The sequence below is a fragment of the Equus przewalskii genome, chromosome 21, assembly GCF_037783145.1.
Source record: "Equus przewalskii isolate Varuska chromosome 21, EquPr2, whole genome shotgun sequence".
Lineage (NCBI taxonomy): Eukaryota > Metazoa > Chordata > Mammalia > Perissodactyla > Equidae > Equus > Equus przewalskii.
In genome coordinates, this window is record NC_091851.1 from 26,161,176 (window position 1) to 26,181,687 (window position 20,512).

At 47.9% G+C, this 20,512-nt stretch overlaps 1 protein-coding gene across 4 annotated transcripts; it reads left to right on the forward strand.

Moving 5' to 3' along the window:
• The first annotated feature begins 6,181 nt into the window (after positions 1-6,181).
• ERGIC3 (ERGIC and golgi 3) lies at positions 6,182-20,030 on the forward strand. 4 transcript variants are annotated; one of them, XM_070588194.1, is made up of 14 exons: positions 6,419-6,609; positions 6,746-6,816; positions 6,921-7,008; positions 7,231-7,350; positions 11,883-11,976; positions 12,864-13,029; positions 13,169-13,226; positions 16,806-16,820; positions 17,519-17,550; positions 18,411-18,507; positions 18,585-18,649; positions 19,341-19,477; positions 19,551-19,606; positions 19,803-20,030. In XM_070588194.1, exons 1-14 carry the CDS (start codon positions 6,522-6,524, stop codon positions 19,880-19,882), a joined length of 1,167 nt encoding a protein of 388 aa, XP_070444295.1. In that variant the 5' UTR covers positions 6,419-6,521; the 3' UTR covers positions 19,883-20,030. The 4 variants fall into 4 exon arrangements, with proteins under 4 accessions (XP_070444296.1, XP_070444294.1, XP_070444295.1 ...); XM_070588192.1 differs by having other exon boundaries at positions 6,444-6,609; positions 11,853-11,976; XM_070588195.1 differs by lacking the exon at positions 16,806-16,820 and having other exon boundaries at positions 6,182-6,609.
• The last annotated feature ends 482 nt before the right edge of the window (positions 20,031-20,512 follow it).

Here is a 20,512-nt window from a genome sequence, read left to right on the forward strand (position 1 = left end):
CAGAGATAACTCCATGTCTAAGACCCTCTCAGATCTCTCCTGAGCTTGCGTACAGGCTTGTGCAAGTGGGCAGCCTTCCAGACCACCAGGGACGTGTGAAAACTTATCAAGGCCCACTATAGCTATCTTGTTGCCAGATCTCTCTGTTAAACTTCTGGCTGGTTTGCCAGCCTTTTGCTTGTCCCAACCAGTATCATGACCTCAGGCTAGCCACAATTTTGATTTTCCTTGATTATTTGCCCATAGATTGCTATTGTTTTCAGCAATGTCCATGGGTGAGAGTTTTACAATCTCTGCTCCAAATTAAAACAAGCCCGTCCAAGGGCACAGCTCCTAATCCTCACAAACTTCCTCCCGCTAGTAGGACTAAAGCACAGACTTGGGGTGGGGAAGATGGGAGCAGCCACTGGCTAAAATGCCATGAAATGTCATTGTCTTGACCGAGGTTTGGTAGTTTTTCTTAAATAAATGCTTCTCAATTTGATGTATGCCTTTGATTAATTTCTAGAGCCCTGAAGTGATTATGACAATTCTGTACAGTTTTATCATTGCTTTTTAAGGAGAGGATTTGCTGAGCTCATTGAGTCATTCTGGAAGCCCCATCCCTTAACCAATATACTCTTGAATGGTGGTTAATTTTTTTCTCTTATTATCATAAAATATTTGAAGGACACTATAGTGAATACTACAATTAACACTGGAGTGAATAATATAATGACATTCACGTAGCTACTTTCCTTTTTTTTTTTTCCAGTCTTAACATTTTCTTTGTTTTTGGTGTTCTGATGTCTAGGTGTGGATGTATGTTTATTTATTCTGTTTGAATAGATTCAGGCTTGCTGAATATGAGAACTCATGACTTTCATCAATTTTGGCTCATTCGCAGCCTTATCTTTCAAATGTTGCCTCTCCCTCATTTTCACTAACGCTCCTACTAGAACTCCTATTAGTCCTATGTTAGATTTCTTCATTCTGAACCTCTCTTTTATATCTATGATCTTATTCTTCTATACCTCATCCTGGGTAATTTTTTCACCTCTTTCTGTTCAGTATTTCTCTCCTTAACTGTGTCTAATGGGCTGTTTAACCCTTCCACTGATTTTTGAACTTAAATTACCATATTTTTCATTTCTAGAAATTCTTTTAAATTTATTTTCAAGTCTTCCTGGTTTGCTATCATCTTTATACTTTTATTGTTTCCTAAATGTCTTTAATCATTCTGAACATATAGTTTTTATCTGAAAATTCCGTTCTCTCAAGGCCATGAGAGTCTAATTATGTTGATGATGGTGTCTTTTGACTCTTGCTCCAGACGGACTTTGTTGTGTTTCTTGCAACATTAGATCAGGCGCTCATCTTCGGCAGGGTTTTATCCTTGAGAATGCTAGGTGGCTTAAACTGAGGTGTGTTCCCTCAGAGAGGTTTCATGTTTGCTTCTGCGGGGCACCCTCAATTTTATGGTAATTTCTCCAATTCAGAGCTTCCAGACCAAGCAGAGAATATAAATCCAAACCCCAAACTTACGTGAGCACAGGCCTGTGATTACAATGTCGCAGCAACGTTTTATTTGTATGCTTTTGTCTTCTCATCAAGGACACAAGTTGAGAGAGTCTCAAGCATTCTCTTTCTCTTCCCTGTACAGGTGGATAATTTTTTTCTCACCTACCCTTTTCATACAGGTCTAGCTCTGTCAAAATCCCATCTTTTTATTGAGGCCTCAAGGTAGCAATTCCTCTCCTATATAGGTATTAATATCCAACATCCCAAGAAGACATCCCCATCTAGTTTGACAGTGATTATAAAGCAAGTACAATGTGGTCACGGAGGAGCGCAGGCTACGCTGATTAAAAAAATACTTTATGACACCATTTTCTTCCCATCTATTTCATTCCAATAAAAAAGTCACTTCTTCCAAAAGCCTTCCTAAATTATGTAGCATCCTACCAAATTGCAGTTCCCAACACATATTACTCTCCGACGTACAAGAACAACGTCCATGAAAGAGCTTTGTAAACCGTAAATGTTTATGTTAATATGAATTATTATGTGCGAAAAAAAGAAAGGAGGCTGTAGATTACTGACACACCAGCCCCATTAGCCACTGCTCCCTGTCCCAACTCAAGAGCCACAAAGTCAGCTCACAAGTTTACTGCTTTTTTCAACTTTTTCACTTTTACCCCCTGAGAATTTCTCTTATTTTTTCATGAGTCAGCTATATGTTCAAAGGGATACTTGCTATTCAGTCTTTCAAGATGGTTTACAGCAGGAAGGTTTCCAGGATTAAGTCTGCATATTGCTGGAGCTAGACTTTTATCATTAATTTTCCCATTGGGCATTGTTTTATGACACGTAATTATTTAAATAATGTTCTACAAATACTAAAAGAAGGTTCTTCCTTACGTGGATTGCATGATAGGGCAAATAAAACGTATTTGCCTGAGAGGGCTAGCCCTGGTGGCCTAGTTGTTAAGTTCAGGACACTCCACTTCAGCGGGCTGGGTTCGGTTCCCTACCTGGGAACCTACTCTGCAGACCTACACCACTTGTCTGTCAGTGGCTGTGCTGTGGAGGTGGCTCACACACAAAAAGAAAAAGAAGAAGATTGGCAAAGGATGTTAGCTCAGGTGAATCTTCCCCAGCTAAAAAAAAAAAAGCATTTGCCTGAGACTGTTTTCTTAGCTCAGTGCTTCTCAAACATGAGTATGCATCAGAATCACCTGGAAAGCTTAATAAACATACAGAATGCTGAGCCTTATTCCCAGAGGTTCTGATTCAGTTTTTCTGGGTGGGGCCTGAGGATGTGCACTTCTAACAAGTTCCCAGGTGATGCCAATGCTGCTGGTCCCAGGACCACACTTTGAGAACCACTGCCTTAGCTTAACAGATCCTGCTAGCAAGCTATTTTACAGAGAAAAATGGATTCCTTTACTAAAATGGAAGCTCATAGTCTAACTCTATTTTGCTTTCTAAAGAGGGGCTTATAATGTTTTCTTTCCACAGCCTGCAATAGCTTCTTAGCTTATATCTCCTGTTCTGTTCCATCCACTCTTCACCCAGCAACTGACATGATCTTAAATTTATTTCCTGCTTGAATCCTTAAAATGGCATCCCATTGCACTCAGAATAAAATCCCAAATCCTGACTCATCTCAAACATTTTCCAGCTATTCTGGATTTTTCCTGTTCCTAGAACTTTCCAAGTTCCACCTCACCCCAGGACCTTTGCACTTGCAGTTCCTCTTCCTGGAACACATTACTTCCTCCCACTCCTACCCTCAGCACTTCGCCTCCCTGGTTCCTTCCCTTTATTCAAGTGTCATTTTAAATGACACTAATTTTGGGGTTCCTTCCCTGACCCCTGTATTACTGAAGTGCCCAAGAAGCTCTCCTAATTGGGCCCTGAGACCCTCCAGACAGAGTTGTGTTGTGATTCTTCCTTCTCAGGGGAAGCAGTGGGATTTCTACACTGTGACTCTTACCAAAAGTTTGGTCTCTGAAAGCGATGCCAATCCAAATAATGAGAACAGAGTCTTGAGTGGAAAGGAAAGGCTTTAGTTTCTTTGCCAGGCAGAGAGAGCAAAGCAATAGCTGGTGCCTTAAAAATTGCTAGCTCCTCATTAGGAAGCAGGTAGGGGTTTTTAAAGGTTGGGAACGTGGCTTGTGGCTTTTTGTAGAGAGGGGAGCATGTATCCTTGTTGGCCAGTGTTTTTGTCAGTCTGCATTTGGCCTTGTGAGGCTACTTGCAGGGAGAGATAAGAGAATCCACAGATGGGTGTCCTTGGCTGTTTGTCTCCGTGGTGGACTCTGGTGCCAGGAAGCCGAGGAGTTGGGCACCGGAAGCTTCAGTTTCTTGACATTCTCTGGACACTAGGTTTCCTATAATAGGCTTCAAGGACTCGTGTTTAGTTACAACTTTCGTGGGAGCCGAGCAGAGGCCATCTGGGCTTTTAACAATTTGTAACTTTTATTTGCTTGTAAAGCTCAGGGAGTCAGAGGTAAAGAAACAAATATCTACATATGAGTGTAACTAAAGAAGCAGGGAACAGGGATGTGTGCTTTTGGTTCTAACCCCGTATATGCTGGGTTCAACATAGGGGAACCGATGTCAGGGCTGGTATTAATCAAGAGCCTATAATATGACTATTGTTTTCAACCCAGATACTTTGGGATCTCTGTATTTATCCCAAGAGAAAGACAGTCCCTCTTCACTGGAGAAGGAGAATATGCAACATCTGCAAATATATTTATTTCTTTAACAATTTAGGAAAAGTTCATTTATCAGTGTGAAAATAAGGTGAAAGAAGGCTGTGATTGGGCAGAATGAACCAATGAAAGGGCCTGAAACCTTCCTCTTGTCTGGGTGGGTTTGTAGGCTACAGCTACAGGCGACCAGCGACCCCCTTCTTCTGGTGGCCCCATGTACAGTGAGCCACCCCTGTGCAGGGCCCACCTGCTTCAAAGGTTGAAGGATCCCACCTTGAAGGAGAGGGCTGAAGCATTAGGGTGAAACCTGATATTGTGAGGAATGAAGTCTCTAACTAGTCAGTGTCTTGGTCTCCTGTGACTTGTGCGTCACAGCCACCTAAAAGAATTCCAAAAAGGGAAGCACTATCTAATTCTGGAATTCCTAAAACAGAAAGCCCCGACCCCTGTTGTCCCTGTTACAATTCCCTGTTTATTCCCTTCACAGTACAAGGTTTACAAGCTTTTTAATTATTATTTACTTTATCACTATTTGGTTTTTTCAATTTTTTTATTGTGGTAAAATTTTACCATCTTAACCTTTTTTTTTTTTGAGGAAGATTAGCCCTGAGCTAACTACTGCCAGTCCTCCTCTTTTTGCTGAGGAAGCCTGGCCCTGAGCTAACATCCATGCCCATCTTCCTCTATTTTATGTGGGATGCCTACCACAGCATGGTGTGCCAGGCGGTGCCATGTCCGTGCCCAGGATCCAGGCCGGCGAGCCCCGGGGCCGCTGAAGCGCAATGTGCAAACTTAACCACTGCACCACCGAGCCGGCCCGATCCTAACCACTTTTAAGTGGTATTTATATATATATATAGTTTGCTTACTTCTCTCTACCTCATACTGAAAGTTCCTTGAGGGTAGACATGAAGATCTGTCTTATTCACGATGGTATTCCCATAACCCAGGGGAGACCTGGGAAACAGGAAGAGCTCCATAAATAAGTCTTGAAGGAGTGAAGGAGTGAGTCATTTAGCCTGGAGCCCCACTGAGGAGGGTGGCTTTGGAAGTCAAACATGGATGGGCACCAAATGGGCACAGGCCGGAGGAGAGGACAGTTTCTGCTAACGTTGTCCCTGGGCATCCACCCGAGAATAGGTACCTCTCACACTTGCTAGTGGTAGCTGATGTGTGACCAGTGGAGCTCGGCTCTGGAGCTAGCAAAACCAGGCCTTCAACCCCAGCTTTGCCCCATTAACCACCCGTCTAACCTTGCGCTAAGTCAATTCACCTCTCAGTGTCCTCGTCTAAAAGATGGGGTTTGAAATAGCACCTACCTCCCAGGGTTGTTCTGACAGTAGAATGGCTTACAGCAGTGGGCATATTGTCGGTTTTCAGTTAATACAAGTTAGTCCTTTCTCTCTTTCCCCAGCAAAATGCAGCCTGAGAGCAGAAGGGGGACTCTGGCATTGCTCAGCTTCTCTTGAGTCAGACTGCCACAAGGCACCGGGCTCCAGTGTCCCTCTTCCTCTTCCCGGATGCGTTCCCTCACCTAGCGTGTCAGTCACTTTTTCCTACAGACTCTCCCAGTCTCCTGTGACACCTCTTATCAAAGTTCTGGTCTTCCCTCATTGAAATGATTTGAGCCCTGCACCTCCAGGAGCCATGCTCACCAGAAGCATTGAGAGGCTGTTTGAGTAAAACCAAGCCCAAAGGCCCTGGCTCCCAGAGTACTTTCAAGTGCAGAATAAATAGGTTTGGAATCAGTCCCTGACTTTAATTGGCTGTGATCCAGGACAAGTTACTTAGAGATAAAAGTCACACCTACTTTCTACAGCGGTGATTCCCAAACTGTTACTGCACGGAATTACTTGGGAGTCACTCCTAGAGTCTCTGATGCAGCAGGTCTGTGGCGGGACCCGATAATTTGCATTTCTAACCAGTGCCCAGGGGACAACGAGGCTGCTGATTGGCGACACTTTGACAACCATTGTTCCAGGAAATTCCGGGAGTCTGATGTGAAACTCTCGGTGCAGTTCCAAGCGCAAGGCAAGCGAAGCCTGTTATTACTGTGTCTACCCCGAGGAGCCCTCCTCCGCTCGCCCTGGTTCACACATGACTCCCTAACCGCAGGAGCTCTTCCCCCCTGGCGGCGTCTACACAGCCGGCAACGCCGCGGGCGGGGCGGCGCGAGCGAGAACTCGGGTGAGGGTGGGGCCAGACGCGCGCGCCGACGCGCATGCGTGCGGGAAGAGATGGGGGCGTGGCTCAAGCTCCAGGCCGGAAGCGGTAGGTTGCAGGGGCCGGCCGGCTGCGTCCCCTTTCCGGCTGGTCCCCATGGAGGCTCTGGGGAAGCTGAAGCAGTTCGATGCCTACCCTAAGACTCTGGAGGACTTCCGGGTCAAGACCTGCGGGGGCGCCACCGGTAGGCCGCGGCGGGGCCCGGGTCATGGGGAGAGGGGGGTCCTAGAACTTGGCCGAGGCGCCTGGACCCTGCCGGCCTGCCGGGGGCTGAGGGAGCGGAACCGAGGCCATTCTGACCCTCGCTCCCTGCCCTGCAGTGACTATTGTCAGTGGCCTTCTTATGCTGCTACTGTTCCTGTCCGAGCTGCAGTATTATCTCACCACTGAGGTAAGGGGCGGGGCCTAGTGCGTGGGCGGGGCTTGGCCTTCTACGGGTGGGAGTGGGATAGGAGAGGCATGGGACCAAATCTTACTGAGGTAATGCTGCCCCAGGTGCACCCTGAGCTCTACGTGGACAAGTCACGGGGAGATAAACTGAAGATCAACATCGATGTATTTTTTCCGCACATGCCTTGTGCCTGTGAGTACTTCACCGTGGGTGGGAATTCTAAGTCTCAGGGTTCTCAGGTGGGCTTCCAGATTCACACCTGCAGTCTTAGGTTCCAGACTGGACCCCAGGACAACCTCCTTCCCCTAATCCACTGCTGCCCCAAGACAGGCCGAGTATCCCCTTAACCCTCCAAACGCACAGATTCCTTTGACCCTAGGATCCCAGTACCTCACCCTGACTTCCTGCTTCCAGATCTGAGCATCGATGCCATGGATGTGGCGGGGGAGCAGCAGCTGGATGTGGAACACAACCTGTTCAAGCAGCGACTGGATAAGGATGGCATCCCCGTGAGCTCAGAGGCTGAGCGTCATGGTAACTGAAGGGAGGGGGCCAGATCTCAGATCCCAGAGCTGAACATGTCCAAGCCCTACCTTCTGGCAAGTGGGCTGTGGCCAGCCCAGTGACAAATGAAGCAGCTAGGACCCAGAGAAGTCAAGTAGCTTGCCTAGGGTCCCCAAACTATTATGAATCAGAATGGGCTGAAATCCAGGCTTCTAGCCTCTATATATTGAGTCGAGTACTCTACCTGGCTATCATTCTCAGAGGTCCCTATCCCTGCCTATTTTGATTTGAGTAACAGAAGTTTGACGATGGGTCCTATGTACGGTTCCCTTGGCAGAACTCCTCTAGATGGACTCAAGCATCTCTGGGTGTTTGTTTCCTCATCCCATTGGCTGAATTCAGCCCTTAATGCTCCTCCCCTTTAGAATGCAGAGTGGCTTAAGGTTAAGAGTTTATGTTCTTGAGTTAGATTGCCTGAATTCAGATGTAGCTTTGTCTCTTGCATCTGTGACCTCAGCTCTAAATGATGATAAACACTAGTACTCACTACATGGAATTGTAGGATCAAGTAAAGTAATATGTGTACAATGCCTGGTACAGAGTATCTGTTCACTTTTAGCTTCCTTTCCTCTCTCCAGGCAGCCTCCCATGTCCTCCATTAACTCAGTTTCTCACTGTAACAAAACCCTTCTCAAACTACGATTTTTCACACCTTAGGGATTGCTCTGTTGGTGAGCTTTATCATTCGTTTGTTCAATAAATGTATGTGGAACACCAGGAAAACCAACAGAATTTGCTGTAGGGTTGGATGTAGGGTGGAAGAGAGCAGAGTCAAGGTTGATTCCAAGGCTTTTGGTCCGAGCACATGAATGACTTGTGATGGAGATGACCAGAGAAGAAGAGGATTTTTGTGTGAGAGAGGTGGGGAAATATTATATATCCACTACTATGTAACAAATTACCCCAGAAGTTAATGGCTTAATACATCAGTTTGCTGTTTCAGTTTCTGTGGGTCAGGAGTTCGAGTGGCTTCGTTGGGTGCTTCTGGCTTAGGATGTCTCATGAGGTTGCAGTCAGGCTGTTGGCTGGGGCTACGGTCGTATGAAGGCTTGCCTGGGGTTGGGAGATCTGCTTCTAAGAGGGCTCACACCGATGGCTGTTGGCAAGATGCCCCAGTGCCTTTGCCACATGGGCCTTTCAGTAGGGCTGCTTGAGTGTCCTCACAGCGTGGCAGCTGGCTTCCCCCTGTGCAAGTGATCCAGGAGAGAGCAAAGTGGAAACCACAACTTCTTTTGTGACCTAGCCTTAGAAATTGCACACCATCATTTCTACAATATACTAGTGGTTATACAGATCAATTTTATTCATTATGGGAGGGGGGTCTACGTAAGGATGTGAATACCAGGAGATGGGGATCATTGGGGACATCTTGGAGACTGGTCCCACAGGGGAGGATCAGGATTTGGGCGCAGATTGCAGATTTGAGACATGTTAAATTTGGGATGCCCATTTTATGCCCTAGTAATGTTAAGGAGGCAGATGTACCAGTCTAGGCTTTGGAGAAGGGCTGGAGAAATAAATGTAGGAGTTATCAGCTTAGTGGTATTTAAAGCCACTGGTCTAAATGAGAAAACCTAGGGAGTGAATATAGATAGAAGAGACGTCTAGGGACTATACCCTGGGCCCCTCCAATATTTAGAAGTCAGGAAATGAGGTTCCAGGAAGGAAGATTGAGAGGGATTAGCCATTAAGGTGGAAGAGAACCAAGAGATGTACCAAAAGCCAAGTGGAGGAAGAGTTTCAAGAAGAGAGAGTGAGCAACTGTGTCAGAAGCTACTGATCGTCCAGTAAAATGAGAACTGAGAGTTGACCATTGCAGTTGGCAACACAGAGGTCATTGGAGACTTTCAAAGGAATAGTTTGGATATTGTTGGGGATGAAAATCTGGCCAAAGAGCAGAAGAGCAAGTGGAGATGTCAAGTATTGATGACCGTTCCAGGAGTTTGGCTGTAAGAGAGAGCAGAGAAGTGGGGTGGGCTGGAGGAGAGTGTGGGAGAAGGGGTGGGTTTGGTGCCAAGATTAAGTGAGATTCTTTTGCTTCTCTTAGTGGAAATTGGAAGCAAGATCATTAGTTAAGAGTGAAGAAAGTGGAAGCCTGAGATGAGAGGAAAAGCTGTAACTTAGTCATCTCAAGGAATGGGAGAATGAACCAGTTAGTGAAATGAAGTAGGATTGCCAGGCAGTCTTTAGGCACAGTCAAGAAGTAGGCACAGAGAGCTGAGTTTAACTAGGGTTTGGGTTTTGCTAGGCTGGTACAATGAAGGGAGAGAGGAACAAGTAAGTTGTGGATATGTGCAAGAGAGTAATTACACCAATGGACCATAGAATTTATTTTCCAGTTTTATTGAGATAGAATTAAAATATAGCATTGTGTGAATTTAAGGTGTACAACGTGATGATTTGATCTACATATGCCTTGTAAGATGATTACCACAGTAAGGTTGGCTAACACGTCCATCACCTCACGTGGTTACCTTTTTTGTGTGTATGGTAAGAACAGTTAAGATCTACTCCCTTAGCAACTTTCAGGTTCCCAATACAGTATTGGTAACTATCGTGACCATGCTATACATTAGAACCCCAGAACTTACTGATCTGATAGCTGAAAGTTTGTGCCCTTGACAAACATCTCTCCATTTCCCCTAACCCCTGGCAGCCACCAAAATACCTGTGTTTCTATGAGTTCAGCTTTTGTTTCCGCGTATAAGTGAGGTCATACAGTATATGTCTTTATCTGTCTGACTTATTTCACTTAGCGTAGTGTTCTCAAAGTTTATACATATTGTTTCAAATGGCAGGATTTCCTTTTTTAATAGCTTGATAATATTCCATTATAGAATTTTATATATATATTCCACATTTTCTTTATCTGTTGATAGGCACTTAGGTTGTTTCCATGTCTTGGCTGTTGTAAATAATACTGCAATGAACATGGGACTACAGATATCTCTTTGAGATACTGATTTTTATTTATTTTTTAATATATATCCAGAAGTGGGATTGCTGGAACATATGGTAGTTCTATTTTTAATTTTTTGAGGCACTTCCATGCTGTTTTCCATAGTGGCTGTACCAATTTACATTCCCACCAACAGTACAGAAGATTTCGCTTTTCTTTATATCCTCACCAATATTTATCTCGTTTTTATTTATTTTTTGGATGATAGCCATTCTGACAGGTGTGAAGTGATATCTCATGGTTTTGATTTGCATTTCCCTGATGATTAGTGATGTTGAGCACCTTTTCATGCACCTGTTGGCCATTTGTATGTTTTCTTTTGAAAAATGTCTATTCAGGTCATTTGCCCATTTTTAATTGGATTATTTGTCCTTTTGCTATTGAGTTATATGAGTTCCTTATGTATTTTAGATATTAATCCCTTATCAGATATATTATTTGCATATATATTTTCTCCCATTTTGTAGGTGCCTTTTCATTTTGTTTCCTTTGCTGCGCAGAAGCTTTTTATTTTGGTGTAGTGTCAGGTGTTTATTTTTGCTTTTATTGCCTGTGCTTTTGGTGTCATATCCAAGAAATTATTGCCAAAACCAATGTCAGGGAGCTCTTTCCCTCTGTTTTCTTCTGTATGGTTTTATGGTATCAGATCTTACATTTAAGTCTTTAATCCATTTTGAGTTAATTTTTGTGAGTGGTGTAAGATAGGGGTCCAGTTTCATTCTTTTGCATGTGAATATCCAGTTTTGCCAACACCATTTATTGAAGAGACTGTCATTCCCTGTTTGGACCATGGAATTCTAATAAGAAGGGAATTAAGGACATGAAGGGGTGATAGTGTCAGTGGTTTTAAATAATTGGTGGATCCTGGGTTCCAGAGATAGTGAACTGGAAAAATAAGGCTACATAGTTGAAGACTGGGATAATTGAAATTGAATTATGGAAAGTTTGCCATAATTGGTAATGATAAGGTCTAGGTATGAGCACATAATGGACAGCTGAGGTGTATGACAAAATTAAAAGATTATTGGAGGACAGGAGGTCAGGGTATTGAATATTGTAATCACCAGTTATGATGGAGTAGTTAGAGAGAGTCAGGGAGCCGAGTGCCGAGACAGAGGTCCGAGAAGCACCCTGGTGAAGTGGTCAAGGGCATAAGCTTTAGGATGAGAGCTGAAATCTGCCGCTTACTGTGTTGCATTGAGCAAAGTTACTTCTCATCTCTGAGCCTCAGCTTCTTCTCAAGTGTGGCAGGGATCATAACCTCCTCCTTCCTAGAGTCACTGTGGGGATGAAGAGACGATAGATGTAAAGTACAGCGACCTGTACTCAGCTAATACTTAGTATTCACTGTTATTGTTTTATTACTATTACTTTTATTAAAAGAAATATATGTGTAGAAGCATTTGTTGCCCGACACATAGTATGCACTACATAAATATTAACTATTGTTATAACTTTTATTATTCCCAAGCCATAGCCAAAGGGCTTGTGCTTTCACTGTGTCTGCCCCCAGCTGATGGCGCTGCCTCTGCCCTCCCCTTAGAGCTCGGGAAAGTCGAGGTGAAGGTGTTTGACCCTGACTCCCTGGACCCTGATCGCTGTGAGAGCTGCTATGGTGCTGAGACAGAAGACATCAAGTGAGCTGGACCCTGGGGGCGGGAGGGAGCACCAGGGCTCATCCTGACCTCTGTGGGACTCTGACGGGGAGGTCAGACCAAGAATTTAGAGGAGATGGAGTGTGTACCTTGATCACTGATCCTGGTGTAAGCATCTGAGGCTCTGTGCCCAGGCCCTGACCTGGGGATAAGGCTAAAGTGCTCCCTGCTCTGGTTCAGAGGTGGTCTCTGGAGTCCAGCTGCCTGGGTTCCAGCCACGTGACTTTGGGCCAAAGCACGTAATCTCTCTTGTGAAGGAGGGTGGTAATAACACCTTTCTGGTAAGAGTCACGTAAGGATTAAATGTATACCGTGTGTGAAGCTCTGAGGTGGAAGGCCCAGCCAGGTTATTAGGCCCTTGATGTGTGGCAACTGCTGCTGTATTTCCCAGGCCCTGACCCCTGAGAGGCTGATTCCGCAGGACTGGGGTGGGGCCTAGGGATATATATTTTTATATATATACATTTTTTAATATATATATCTTTATATATATGTAAATAAATATGTAAATTTTTAAAATATATATATCATAAATTTTTTTATTGTGGTAAAATATATGTGACATAAAATTTACCATTTTAACCATTTTCAAGTGTATAATTCAGTGGCATTAACTATATTCATAGCATTGTGCAGCCATCACCACTATCTGTTCCAGAACTTGTCATCATCCCAAACAGAACGGGAATATGTATTTTTCACAGTCCCACTCCTGCCGAGGAGACACACTTCGAGGACATTTAGTGGTCAGGGATGAGGCTGACGGAGCCTTCATTAGTGGGCACAACTGCTCATGCTTTATTTCTCAAGGTGCCAGCACTGTTTTCATGCCTCTTTGACCCTCTCACACCGCACCGCCTCTCCTACAGGTGCTGTAACACCTGTGAGGACGTGCGGGAGGCATACCGCCGTCGAGGCTGGGCCTTCAAGAATCCAGACACTATTGAGCAGTGCCGGCGAGAGGGCTTCAGCCAGAAGATGCAGGAACAGAAAAATGAAGGCTGCCAGGTGTATGGCTTCTTGGAAGTCAACAAGGTACAGGAGGGACCTAGGCAGGGCAGGGCCAGCTGGGCTGTGGGTTGGCCCTACGCCACTGTGAATCGAGGGTCCAGTCAGGCCCTCAGGAGGCGAAGGGAGGAAACGGCTGGAGAATTAGAGGGAATATCCCCTACAGGTGGCCGGAAACTTCCACTTTGCCCCTGGGAAGAGCTTCCAGCAGTCCCACGTGCACGGTGAGTGATCCTGCATCAGCCGGGGAGGATTAGACCTTGGACACCTTGGCGAGTTTGAGTGTCCCCTCACCTGCCTGATGTTCCTTTGTCTTGGCCCAGAGCAGACCCTCATTGCAGGGCAGCAGTTAGGTACAAGAGTTGAGAGCACAGGCTGAGGAGCCAAAAAGTTTCTTAACCTTTTTGATCTTTAGTTTCCTACTTTATAAAATAGGGATGGTACTTATCTCCTCGGGTGTTTGTGCAGGTTACAGATTATAGCACAGAGCCCGGCTGCTGGTAGGCACTGTTTAAAAGGTAGCGCCCAATATCAGATGACCTGTGTGGGCAGCTTTGGGGGAAGCAGAGCTGGGGTGGAACACAGGTTCTGCCGCTCCTGGGTTATGTCATATTTGGGAAGTAGTGAGCCCTACTCAGTTTCTTCTGGAAAATGGGGCTGAAGATACTAGTACCTCCTTCACAAGGGTGTTCACAGGGATGAATAAATGAGGTTTATTCTCATTCACTTATTAATTCATGTATTCAGTAGATATTTAGTAATTCCCTGCCATGTGCCACTTGCTAGTCTAGGTGCTAAGGATACAGCAGTGAACAAAACAAAGTCCCTGCCCTCAGAACATTCTAGTAAAGAAGCAGACAATACACAAGTATGTAAAATATATGGTATATCAGATGCTATTAACTAATATGAACCCAAAAAAAGCAAGATAAAGATGACAGAGGCAAGGGCCTAGGGTGAGATGAGATGGTATGTGTGTGCTATTTTATATAAGCGGGTCAGGAAAAGACTCTGATGGGGTGACATTTGAGTAAAGACCTGAAGAATGTCTGGGGTCTGGATGTGGGGGCCGGGGGAGTGTTTCAAGCAGAGTAAATAGTAAATGCAGATCCGTACGCTGAGAATGTGCTTGGTGAGTTCAGGGTACAGTAAGAAAGTTAGGGTGGCCGGAGCAGAGTGAGCAGAGCAGTGGTTAGAAATAAGGTGAGAGAGGTAATGGGGCCGTGTCATGTGGGGCTGGAAGAGCACTGTAGGGTATTGGGCTTTCATTCTGCATGACACGGGCAGTCAGTGTGAGGCTCTGAAGAAGTGGTATATGAGCTGACTTAACTTTGAAAAGGTAAGCAGTGCTCTGCTCTGTGGGGAAGACTTAGGGGGAAAGGACAGAACCAGAGGGGCCAGTTAGGAGGCTATTGCAGTGGTCAGTCCAGGCATGGCATGTTGGGTGCTAGGCCAGACTGGTGGTGGAGGTGGTAGGAAGCGATTGTGTATATTTTGACAGTGGGGCTGAGAAGAGTTGCTGATGGATGTGAGGGGTAAAGGAAAGAGGAGTCAGGAATGACTGCAAAGTTTTGTACCTGAGTAGCAAGAAGAATGAAGTTACCCTTTAGTGAAGGGGCAAGACTCAGAGGAATAGGTTTAGACATTTGGAGTTGGGAGGTGTAGAGCAGGTATGCAGCTTTTGACATGTTCAGACCAGTGGGATTTGGGTATCCTTTTGGACACCCCAGATGTCAAGTGAGCAGTTGGCTATTCAAGTCTGGAGTTCAGGGGAGAGGTCTGGCCTGGAAATAGAAATGTTGGAGTCATCAGCATATTTAAAACCATGGGACTGGATGAAATCGCCCTAGAGGGGAGAGTGGATGGAGAAGAGGAGAGCTCGCAGGACTGAGCGCTGGGCCTCCTACATTAGAGCACAAGGGCATCAGGAGGAAGCTACAGAGGAGACTGGTAAGAAATGCAGTGCAAACCAAGAGAGTAGTGTCCTGAAAGCCAAGGGACGGACGTGTTTCCAGAGCCACATCAGAGCTTCTGGATGTGGAGTAAGAATTGCCCACTGGGTGTATAACATGGCAGTGGTCATTTTGACCTTGACAGCAGTTTGGGTGGAGTGCTGGGAGCACCCATAGAGTGGGTTCAGGAGGGAATGGGAGCGGAATTGGAGCCAGTGAGTGTGGACAGCTGATTTGTGGAGTTTGCCCTAAAGGGAGGAGAGAGTGGGCTGTAGCTGGAGGAAAATGTGGAGTCAAGGGAGGGTTTTGTAAGATGTATGATGTAGCAGAATGTTAATATGCTGTTGGAAATTACCTACTAAAGAGAGCAGAAGTGATGGTCCAGAGATGAGAGCAACAATTACTGGAGTGAAGTCCTTGAGAAGGAAAAAGAAGAATCTGGTGCCTTAGAAGTGTAGAAAGCCCCAACTTGGCAACAGGGGGAAAGGCAGACGGTGTGGGTGCAGGTCAGTTGGCAGCCGGGTGATCTGGAAATCACCAGGAATTGTGACCAGGTTGTATAAGAGAGGGTCATGGCCAGTGGTGGCTAGAATCCTTGAGAAACGGCATGGGCAGATGACCTGTGTGTGGATCTCTAAGTGGTTAAAACAAGTAGGGATAGTTGGTAGTACAGTTTGCTGTGAGCTGCAAAGCTTGGAATTTTTAGGGAAGATCGAGGGACAGTGATCTTGAAGTGGCATTACAGAACAAGGAGGAGGACAGGGGTGGGAGAGAAATACCACACCACTTGGGGGGCTGTAAGGAAAATAGTACCTTCAAGGAAGAGCCAGGCTGTGGGTGGGGCAAGAGGTAAGGAGAATGTTTAGAGGTTGAAGATATAGGGGTTTTGCTGATTAGTAACAGGGCCCCCTAGAAGGATCTGGGAGGGACGGGAGTCGAGATCATATTAGGGGTTGTCCCAAGCCACATTGTGACAAGAGTCCAGGAGATGAGAGATGGCCTTGCAGTCCTGAGCTGCCCAGGGACTAAGGTAAGCAAGAGTAACAGGGCCAGTGGAGAGAGTCCTGCTGGTCTTTAAGGCAGTTTGTAGTGGTGAGGCTGAATGTTGGGGAGGGGCAGGGAGGTGAGTCTGGAGCCCCGTCTTTACTCTGGAGGGGGCTGGTGGTCTCACTGGGATTGTGGCAAAGCAGTTAGTGTCAAGCTGTCAGCATAGGATCTGTAGGCACTTAGTAGGAGGTGGTGCCGGGAGGCGGCTGCAGCATCTCTGCTTCTCCGCCTGGGCTGTTGTCAGAGTCAGGAAGTCAGGAAGCCAGGGCAAAGGTGCTCTGTACCCTGGATGGATGTTCAAAACACAAAGCTACAGTTGCTCGAGTCTAGAGATCTGGCGGAGGTGAAGGCCAGGGAGCAAGTTCTTGACACCCTTGTTGATTTGGTGGGGGAGGAGGGAAGCTTGTAAAGTTTACCAAGTACTTTTCTATCTTTCCATCTTAGATCCTACCTGGTCCTCAGGACAGCCCTTTGCAGAGGAAGTCACTGAGGCCCAGAGAGGACAAGTGATTTGCCCAAGGTCACATAGCTAGGAAAGTGGCTCTTTGGACTCTGCGTCTTTTGTTCTTTCTAGGCCACCATACTTCTGCCTCCAAGACCATTTGCACTCTTCCCTGGCCGGGAAAGGGCTCCCTTGGGGACGGACCAGGAGGAAGCTTGTTAGTTGAGTGCCCACCCTGCTGCTGAGGCAGGAATATTCCAGTCTTCCCTTCTGCGTGTATCTTGCTCTGTAGTTCTCATTGTGAAGTTCTGAATCTTTTTTCTCTTCCTTCCCTCTCTCTCCCTCCCTCCCCCATGCTGCAGTACATGCTGTGGAGAGTAAGTGGCCCTGCCCTTAGGGAGGCCAAGCCCCCACTTCTGGGGCAGCCTCCTCTCCCAGGATAGGGGGAGGTTTGGATAGGCCTGGGGTTGGGGCCTTCTCTGGCCTGGCTGCTGGGTGGCTATAAAAAGCACTGGGACGTATCTTTGAGATGCGCTTCCTTGCAGCAGGAGAGATCAGGGTTAGAAGGCTGGAAGAACTTGTTCTGGAACGGATGGTACAGGGCACCCATGGATTTCCTTTGGGGGGCTCTCAGGGTAGGGGCCGAAGAGTCAGGGAAAGCACTTGGACAACATTCTCATGTCCCACCTCACTTTGGGGTTCAGTGGTTGGCCATCACCTCTAGTTAAGGAGAGACCAAAGTCAGTGGGTTTTGTTTCCTGAGATGCAAGCAGGGCCTTGGTGGAAGTGAAGGCCAGAGTGATGCCCTTGAAGGGCTCCCTGTGCACGTCAGGGAAAAAATGGAGTCTGTGTTCTTAAGACCCCTGGGGAGGGCTTGGACTCGCCCACGGGCCCAAGGCAGGCCTTTTCTGGCTGGCCCCCAGCAGGACCAGGCTGGGGTTGGAATGAGGGGTTGAAGAAGAGCCGGGCGGGTCACACTCCAGAGAGAGGAGTGACGAGGCCTGAGCGAGGACTCTGAGGGAGCCAGGAGGCTGGTCCTGCTCCACCTGGTGACACCTTCTCCCTTCTCTCCTAGTCCATGACTTGCAGAGCTTCGGCCTCGACAATGTACGTACCAGGTGGAAACCCTGGAGGGTGGGTGGGGGTGGGAGACTGGTTGCTGCCTTCATTTCTCTGTAGGGACATCCTGGGATCGGGGAGCAGATAAAGAAAAATATACCATATTCTGACAGGGAATCCAGTCTGAGGGCTGAATAACTGGGAGTGACTCTTGGACTGAGATCTGCACAGGCTCGAGACAGGGGGATGGAGTTGGATGAGAGCTTCCCAGGCAGAGGGAGCCTTGGGCAGGGTTAAGAGGGAGGGGGGCACTTCTCAGGGACTACGGGGCTGGTGTAGATGGATGAGGCTGGAGAGATCAGCAAGGACCAGACGACACAGGACCCAGGGGCCGTGCCGAAGAGTCTGGTCTTTCTCTGGAGAACAGTGGGAAACTGTTTGCCTGCTTTAACCAGGGTTGTGACATAATCAGATTGGCATATTTTTAAAGATCCTTCTAGTGGCTGAGTTTGATATAGACTGGAGCAGAACAGGAGCAGGAGCTGGGAGATCTGGGGCTCCTCCAGCCTTTGGCTTCCCTGGCTTGAGACCTCTAGGCAAAGCTAGACCTGCCACACAGGGTCCCTGCCCAGTCTGTGTTTGCCTAATGTATGCATACAGCCAGAACCTCAGACTCCGAAGCCCCAGGAGCCTGCAGACTCTCTGAAGGAGTTCCTAGGTGGGGAGTGCAGGTTCCCGTCTCGGTCAGATTCTCCCAGGCAGGGCCTGTCCCTCCTGCCCGCATCTCCACCCAACCACTTCCCAGACCCCGATGACCCTGTCTGCTACCGTACTCTACAGCTTTGGATGGGGTGGGACCTGTTGGGGCCTTAAATACTCATAGGCCCAGGTGCTGGTGTTGCTTACAGATCAACATGACCCACTACATTCGGCACCTGTCATTCGGGGAGGACTACCCGGGCATTGTGAACCCCCTGGACCGCACCAACGTCACCGCACCCCAAGGTACCAGTCTGGGAGGTAGCCCCCAGCTACCAAAGCGCTGCCCAGCACCCATGCCCAGTGTTCTTTTCTCCCTGCAGCCTCCATGATGTTCCAGTACTTTGTGAAGGTGGTACCCACAGTATACATGAAGGTAGATGGGGAGGTGAGTCTGCAGGAGCTCACATATCAGAGTCCCTTCAACCTGGGAAGTGGAGTGCTGCTCTTATCCCTGTGTGATGGATGATAAGCTGAGGCTCAGAGAGGGTAGGTGACTTGCCCTCACAGCCAGAGTATGGGCCCAGGCTGTTGGATTTCAAAGCACTTGCTTTTTCTACTTGCCCAAACTGCTTCCATCTGTTCTTTTGGTGTCCACTGTCTGTCTGCCTCACTGTGCCCTGTGGTCTGCCCTGGGCTGGGGGCTAGCCAGGCCAACCCTTCCTGGGCCCCCTACTCCCCTCTCTGCTGTGGCCTGTGGAGCAGCATCTCACCAGACTGCTAGAATGCATGGGACTGAGAAGCAGAGGAAGTCAGGCCCAGACTTGCCAGGAGCTCATGGTACAGCCTTGGAGAGTAGCTTCTCATCCCTGGACCCCACTGAGAGTATCCACCAAAAGTAGCCAGGATTGGTGAACTGTAAAGAGCTGGTGACCAGAGCGGAAGCTGGGGTGGTGAGGCTGAGAGTGGACGTCTAGGTGGTCCCCCCCCTTGCAGTGTGCATTACCAGCGTGGGGCCTCATTTTCTCCTCCACACAGTCAAGGCACCACAGACAAGGGGCAGGAGCAGAGGTCAGGCTGAGGAGGGTTGGGACCAGGTCGTAGACCTTGCCCTCCCCCAGACTTCCCTCCCACCCCAGGTGCTGAGGACAAATCAGTTCTCTGTGACCAGACACGAGAAGGTCGCCAATGGGCTGATGGGCGACCAGGGGCTTCCCGGAGTCTTCGTGCTCTATGAACTCTCGCCCATGATGGTGAAGCTGACAGAGAAACACAGGTGAGGGTGGGGAAAGGGGGGCCTGGGCCTGCAGGGAGTGGGGATGCCTGCTGACCCCCCACCCCTCTGCCAGGTCCTTCACGCACTTCCTGACGGGCGTGTGCGCTATCATCGGGGGCATGTTCACAGGTTAGAAGCTCAAGGGTGGCTATCTGGGGTTGGGGGCACGGTGGGGAGTGTAAAGCCTGGGCGCCCCCCGATTGGGGGAAGAGGGGTACCTCCAGGGCCAAGGGGAGATACTGGCCTGGCCAGTTAGGTGACAGGGTTCTGGAGGTCAAGCCAACGGCCTAACTGGGCCAGTGCCAGCCATTGTCTCTCTCACCAGTGGCTGGACTCATCGATTCGCTCATCTACCACTCAGCTCGAGCCATCCAGAAGAAAATTGATCTAGGGAAGACAACGTAGTTGTCCCCTTCCCCGTCTGTTGTTCCCTCTTTCTCCTGTTTCTCTTTAGGCTTGTGGCCATTTTCCCAGCCTCTTTCCCCACCACCCAACCCCTACTCGGAGAGTCAGTCGCAGCCCCAGGTTGATAAATCTATTGATTGTGATAGTACTCACTGGTCTCCGTGTGGTTCTTGGGATGGGCTGGAGCCTGGGAACAAACCCTCATCACAGCTGCTTAGTGAAGGTAATCAGAACTGACAAATCGGGGCAGGTGCCCTCTGGGAGCCCCACATGGATGTCCCCTGGTTAATAGGGCTTTATTCAAACCAGACTGGTGTCTACCCCACAGCCCTGTCCTTAGTCCTTCCTCTGCTTCAGTCTTCGGGCCTTTTGGGTTCAGGGCTGAGATGGACCTTTCCATGTGAACTTCCTGGAGCCACCGTGGCCCCCAGGCTCATGAGTGTCGGATGCCTGTGGTAGTAGGGCCCTGGGTGCAGTCTGGGGCTTGCCACCTCTTCAGTGATGGCTAAAGCTGGGCCCCCCACCACCACCCTGGGCTCAGTCACCTGATCCCCGTCTGTTCACTCACCCTGCTCCATGCCAAGCCCTGCTGGCTGCTAGTGCTGAGAGGGGTCTAGCCAGGTCCTGTGC

What these genes read in the sequence shown, in the direction of transcription:
- ERGIC3 (XM_070588192.1), top strand. Translation starts at nt 6,522, where the DNA reads ATGGAGGCTCTGGGGAAGCTGAAGCAGTTCGATGCCTACCCTAAGACT. An exon ending in TCCGCACATGCCTTGTGCCT is followed by an intron (nt 7,009 to 7,230) that starts GTGAGTACTTCA and finishes TCCTGCTTCCAG; the next exon opens with ATCTGAGCATCGATGCCATG. An exon ending in GCTGAGACAGAAGACATCAA is followed by an intron (nt 11,977 to 12,863) that starts GTGAGCTGGACC and finishes CCTCTCCTACAG; the next exon opens with GTGCTGTAACACCTGTGAGG.